We start from the raw sequence: 6,511 nt of genomic DNA on the forward strand, positions 1-6,511 counted from the left end.
TGTGTGTGAGTGAGCGTGTGTGTGTGTGTATGTGTGTGCTGCGTGTGTGCTGGGTGTGTGTGTGTGTGTGTGTGTCTGTGTCTGTGTGCTGCATGTGTGTGTGTGTGTGTGCTGTGTGTGTATGTGCTGTGTGTGTGTTGGGTGTGTGTGTGTATGTGCTGTGAGTGTGTGTGTGTGTGTGTGTGTGTGTGTGTGTGTATGTGTGCGTAAGTGCGTGTGTGTGTGTGCGCTGTGTGTATGTGCATGTGTGCTGGGTGTGTGTGTATATGCTGTGTGTGTGTATGTGCTGTGTGTGTGTGTATGTGTTGTGTGTGTGTGCTGTGTGTGTGTGTGTGTGTGTGTGTGTGTGTGTGTGTGTGTGTGTGTGTGTGTGTGTGTGTGTGTGCTGGGTGTATGTGTGTGTGTGTGTGTGTGTGTATGTGTGTGTGTGTGTGTGTGTGTGCGTATGTGGTGTGTGTGTGTGTGTGTGTGTGTGTGTGTGTGGGTGTGGGTATATGCTGGGTATGTGCGTATGTGGTGTGTGTGTGTGTGTGTGTGTGTGTGTGTGTGTGTGTGTGTGTGTGTGTGTGTGTGTGTGCGTGCTGTGTGTGTGTGTGTGTGGGTGTGTGTACATGCTGGGCATGTGGCATACTGTGACATAGTGATCATTTAGTTTACCTCATCAGATATACTATCTGTGCTTTTTGTTTATATCAGTCACTTTACTGGACATGATACAAAAAACATTCACTTACGGAGCACCACACAAGCTAGACATAAACATGTAAATTATACAAACCCTCAAATTATTATTAGATGCTAAAACCGGTTATATGGCTGGAAATGATCTGGAAGCAAAAGATAATTTGTAACAGAGTTCTGAGAATGACACCATAATGTTGATAATCACATGTGGCATATAAATGACCAAACATCCCAAAGCAGTGTGTTTGAAATCAGCTGTAGTTGAAGATGGAGAGTGAGACCCAACATGGCCGCCCTGGGGCTCCCCTCTCTAGGGCTGTCTCTTCTTCTTCCCTCTTGCTCTCTTGGGCCCTCGCTTTGGCAGCTTTACACTGAAAGCACAGAAGGAAGTTGATACCATGTTTGCTGAACTCTCCACATTTACAGAACTGGGAGTAACTAAGTAAACTCAAGTTGGCAGGCAGGACTGGAGGTAGTAAGGTGTTAAAGGGGTAAGGTGGTAAGGCGGTAAGACGTTAAGAGGGTAAGTTGGTAAGGTGTTAATGGGGTAAGGTGGTAAGGTATTAAGGGGGTAAGATGGTAAGTTTGTAATGTGTTAAGGTGACAAGATGGTAAGTTGTTAAGTGAGTAAGGTGGTAAGGTGTTAAGGTGTTGAAGGGGTAAGATGGTAAGGTTTTAAGGTGGTAAGGTGTTAAGGTGTTGAAGGGGTAAGATGGTAATGTGTTAAGGGAGTAAGGTGTTAAGGTGTTAAGGGGGTAAGGTGGTAAGTTGTTAAGGGGGTGCTCACATTTTTTGCTTCAGTATCATCTGGCCTTGCTTTCCATCAGGGTCCAGGCACAGTTTTTGTCCTGTACGCTTCAGTGTGGTTCTGCAACAAGACAACAAAAGATCCAAACACAAGGTGTTTGATGTCAAATAACCAATGATGACGGTGGTGATGATGATAATGATAAAGATGAGGTATATTTATGTACCCCCTTTCAAGTTTAAGTTACATAATGTGAGGTGAGGTGGGTATGCATGTACATATATAAACACATATATATGTAAAAACATATAAACACATGTAAGTGTACAGATTAGTACATGACCATAGATAAATATAGAAACTGAACTCAACAATTATTATTATAACTCAATAATTGTTATAATATAATAATTATAAGTATTATTATAATGAAGGCCACTGACATATACTCACACAATCTCAGTCTTTGGACAGGAAGGACTGGAGAGGAAAACCTCCATCTTGCCAATGTTCTGACGTTTGACCCGGGGCAGAAGAACTCCAGCACACAGACAGCGCTGTACTGGACCCCCTACTCCTACAGAGCCCAAACAAAGAGCTTAACAAATAACTTAAAGTTACATTCTACAAAAAACACAACACATTTTTTTAACTTTGAAAGATAAAAGGTAAAACCATTGCAACTTTTAAATTACTGTAACTTTAATACAGCTTAGATCACCTTACCAGCACAAAGTGTTGCAGTTACTCCAAAAATGATCAGAAATACTAGTGTGAGAGTCGCGGCTTTCATAGTGGAACACTTCTTTTTATCAGGATGACAAGGTTAACTCTGAAAACTGGAGGAGGAGACGGGTGGTACAGTTTTAAAGAAACAAGACAACAAGACTTTCACTTCATGCTCCACCAATGACATGCTGTGTACAAATGAGACATTCCATGTGGGAAAATCCCACTACAATAGACCTAACCTAACGTGGCCTCACACTGAATTAGTAACACACTCAGAACTCTATGTGAGATAGAGATATCTCTTTATCATATCTGTAAACAACAAGAAAACATAAATGAAATGAGCACACATAAAACTAAAAATGAAAGTAAACCTAAGGTGCATAGATTTATGATTTATTGTCCTAAAGGTACTAATAGAAGATTCTTTCTACAGGCCAGATACAAGTGTTGCTTATAAGGTATACACAGAAAAACCTCTACATGCATAAAACATGTAAAATCACACTATAATGTTGCAAGATGAGGAAAAACAATTCAAAACATAAATGGCACGGGACACGGAGTTTCACCAAAGTTTGCCCTTCTGTAAATATGCTGTGTCTGCACCTAGAAGGAAGAAGTGACCAGTGACCACAGTTGGGTAATGATGGTCCATTTCAGCTAGATGAGTTTTCTAGAATATGGCACAGGATTTGGACTTTTCACTTTGACACTGCTGACTGTGTGTGTGAATCTCCAAGGCATTATGGTTGAAGCTGAGGCTAATGTGAAATGTGATATACCCTGTGATACTCTTCAACACTCTCTCCATGTGATGCTCTTCTATGCTCTCTCCATGTGATATTCTTCAATGCTCTCTCCATGTGATATTCCTCAACGCTCTCTCCATGTGATACTCTTCCACGCTCTCTCCATGTGATGCTCTTCTATGCTCTCTCCATGTGATATTCTTCAATGCTCTCTCCATGTGATATTCTTCAATGCTCTCTCCATGTGATACTCTTCCACGCTCTCTCCATGTGATGCTCTTCTATGCTCTCTCCATGTGATATTCCTCAACGCTCTCTCCATGTGATACTCTTCCACGCTCTCTCCATGTGATACTCTTCCACGCTCTCTCCATGTGATACTCTTCCAAGCTCTCTCCATGTGATGGTTTTTCTACTCTCTCTCTCTATGTGATGGTTTTCTACTCACTCTCCCTGTGATACTCTTCCACATTCTCTCCATGTGATGGTTTTCTACTATCTCTCTCTCCATGTGATGGTCTTCTACGCTCTCTCCATGGATGTTGGTGGGACAGAGGATGCTGTTATTGATACTGAATTTGACCTTTGGCAGGAGCTTGTCTTGACATGAAATGAAGATTGTACATTATACATGTTTATACTTCAATTTATGTGTTATTATACATTTTATACTATTAGAAAATATGCACATAGACATTGTGTTAATCTCACTAATACAATGAAGGACTATAAGCAAAAAGTAGGTAAATTATTTGTTATAGAAATTATAGTGCTGAATTTTCTGTATTTATTACTGGTCTCTAATGTTTACAAAGGAAAATGAACTAAACAGTATGAAGAACTTGCATGCCACCTAGTGGCCAAACACCTTCTCTTAACTAATTTGTTTAGAAAGACCTGTTAATTATACATCATAACATTCAACCTCTGTACTCATGTGTTTGTTTTGCTTGGTCTAGACATTTCAGGCATTTCTTTCAAAATACCACATTTATTGATATGTACCATTAAACAGATTTGAGTGAAGTTCTATTAGGTTCAGGGTGAACATTTCATTTCTGAGGTGAATCATTAAGTGCATCAAATGACACTGACTCAGCTTGCTCTATGATTTCATTGTCGCTTTCATTTGTTTGGTGTCTGATAGATGAATGGTCCAGATCTGCTCTGTGCACATTTTGCATGATGCAGAACTGTTCTTAGTACTGAACTCACCACATCATCTTCATGTGCTTTGAACCAGAAGGTGAGAGGCTTCACATTAGCGTTTCTCCCTTGGAATGCTAATGCAGTCTTGAAAGACTTTGATCTTCATTAGAACTTGTTTGGTCCCCTACTAAAACTGATACCACAAAGCACTGGAAGTCCTTCAAGGACATCTTAGCAGGAATTGCTTGCTGTAGGTCTACAGACATGCTGTATAGCATTTACAATTGTGACATCCACTAAGTGCAAAAACCCAGTTCCACTACTTTCTGCTCTTGCAATCTGCTGCATAAAGGAAACTGTGTCTGCCTTGTTTACACAGCCGATATGTATGTTGTAGTTCACATTTTAATTTGAGTTCCAGCTCTCTTTCCTTGTGATCTCAGTGATGGATGTAGGACTGTGGACGGTTGACAGGAGCCTCACAGTTTGGTTATCTTTCCACCTCACACAGGATTTTCCAGCAGAAGACACTGTGAAGTCATAGTGTCCCGTCTGAAGCTCCTTTTCAGTCTTCAGGGTTGACAAATGTTTTCTCTGGAACAAAAAATATCTGATAATGCTTCAGTGGTGCACAGAAAGCCATCGCCACTTTACCTCCAAGGTCTTATTATGTCTTGCCAACTTTCTTCCCAGTGAACACAGCCATTGTCCAGAACTCTTCACAGGCCTCACAGGCAGGTGCTGTTTGAATGAAAATCTTCTTCTGAATTTCACCATTGTTTCATCCATGGCTTGTTGTATGGCTGTACTATACTGCTTCTTATAGTTTTCTTTCAATTTTCTTATGAGAGGTCAAATTTTGTACTACTTGTTTTTTTTTCTTTGTGGCATGTCCATGTTGATGCAGGTTGGCCAGAATCCAGCTGAATCTGTTGACACTCATCTCTGGAGGAAGTCTTTCATTTCTGCATGGAAGAAACAGTAATCTCAATATGAATGTGACATTTAAACCCCCATGAGTGGGCTGCCATTTCCTCAATAATAATTTCCCCTGCTTGGGTGGCATACAGGTTAATTTGAAATATAATTTGCTAAAAAAGATCCTCATCAAATAAGCACCGCCACATGGTCAATTCATCAATTTAAAGGGGCCAGGTTGTTGACAGCATTCAGCAGGAAGTGACCTAGTTGGTTGTTTAAGTGAATGGTGGGACCCATTGTGAGATAATGAACAATATGGCCCCACCAAATGTAGTTGATCAGACCAAAGGGGCTGTGGCAAACCAGATGATTTATTAGTACAGTAATCCCTCATTTATCATGAGAGATATGTTCCAGAACCACCCGTGATATCTGAAAATCTGTGAAGTACAGACAGTATATGTGCCATATTTTATCAAATTTTTATCAATCAATCATTTTTCACCGCAATTGAAATGTGTCCTCCACTTTTTACCCATCTGTGCAGTTAGAACACACACACTAGTGATTACTAGGGGGCTGTGGATCACACGTACCCAGAGCGGTGGACAGCCCTAGACCGGCGCCCGGGGAGCAGTTGGGGTTAGGTGCCTTGCTCAAGGGCATCTCAGTCATGGCCTCAGATCTGGGAATCGAACCCACGACCCTCTGGTCACAAGACCAGTTCCCTACCACCAGGCCATGACATGAAATATTTAAGTATTTATACACTATATAAACCCTCCTCACATTTTAATGCCACATATACCTTTCCCATTCTCTTAATAACCACTCCCACACTGTTCTGTGCATGTGTGCTTCTTCAGTAAGCAACCAATGATGTGTTGTAATATTTTAATGTTAATGATATTGAAAAAAGGGTTGAATTTGGATATTTTAAATGATTATGCCATTGTGTAATGAAAGCATGTTGTGATACGTGTGTTTTTTGCTTTGTTTAGTTGTTACAGTGTGTTTGTGTGAAATGGGAATAAAGGACGCACAGATCATCAGTTGAGAGATGATCCACTATTCAGCAGGGATGGTACAGTAAGAACGTTCACTATCGGCTCCAGATAGTCGTGAGATGGCTGCCATATCGGGACCTTGTTTCTTCAAGGTTGATATGGTTTGTACTGCCTAACAGCTGGCTTCAAGGACTTCAAAGTAAGTATTATTAACTTAATATTGTGTGATAGATTAGGATGACTATTAGTATTGCACCAAGGATTAACTACTATATTAACATTTGTCTGCAATTGATTTGTGAATATGAAGACAAAAGTTGGACTCTTACATTGGACTCTATCAGACGTTTCCTCCTGAGGAGCTGCATTTAAAACAGGTAATCTGCCTTAAAGACAATACCAAGTTTTTTTAATTGGTATTGTTCTATTTAGTGCATGTTATTTGGTGTTAGTTTTGCTTGTGTACTGTATTAAGGTTAATTTAATTTAAAAAAGCTTAATGTATTATTTAATGCAGT

The 6,511-nt window shown here is 40.3% G+C and overlaps 1 protein-coding gene across 1 annotated transcript; it reads right to left on the minus strand.

Moving 5' to 3' along the window:
- Window positions 1–459: 459 nt before the first annotated feature.
- LOC143509800 (C-X-C motif chemokine 10-like) lies at window positions 460–2,271 on the minus strand. Its single transcript, XM_076998616.1, has 4 exons — window positions 2,159–2,271; window positions 1,886–2,009; window positions 1,472–1,552; window positions 460–1,055 (listed from the first exon to the last, which is right to left on the minus strand). Exons 1-4 carry the CDS (start codon window positions 2,223–2,225, stop codon window positions 995–997), a joined length of 333 nt encoding a protein of 110 aa, XP_076854731.1. The 5' UTR covers window positions 2,226–2,271; the 3' UTR covers window positions 460–994.
- Between the last annotated feature and the right edge of the window lie 4,240 nt (window positions 2,272–6,511).

This window comes from Brachyhypopomus gauderio, chromosome 3 (genome assembly GCF_052324685.1).
Source record: "Brachyhypopomus gauderio isolate BG-103 chromosome 3, BGAUD_0.2, whole genome shotgun sequence".
Lineage (NCBI taxonomy): Eukaryota > Metazoa > Chordata > Actinopteri > Gymnotiformes > Hypopomidae > Brachyhypopomus > Brachyhypopomus gauderio.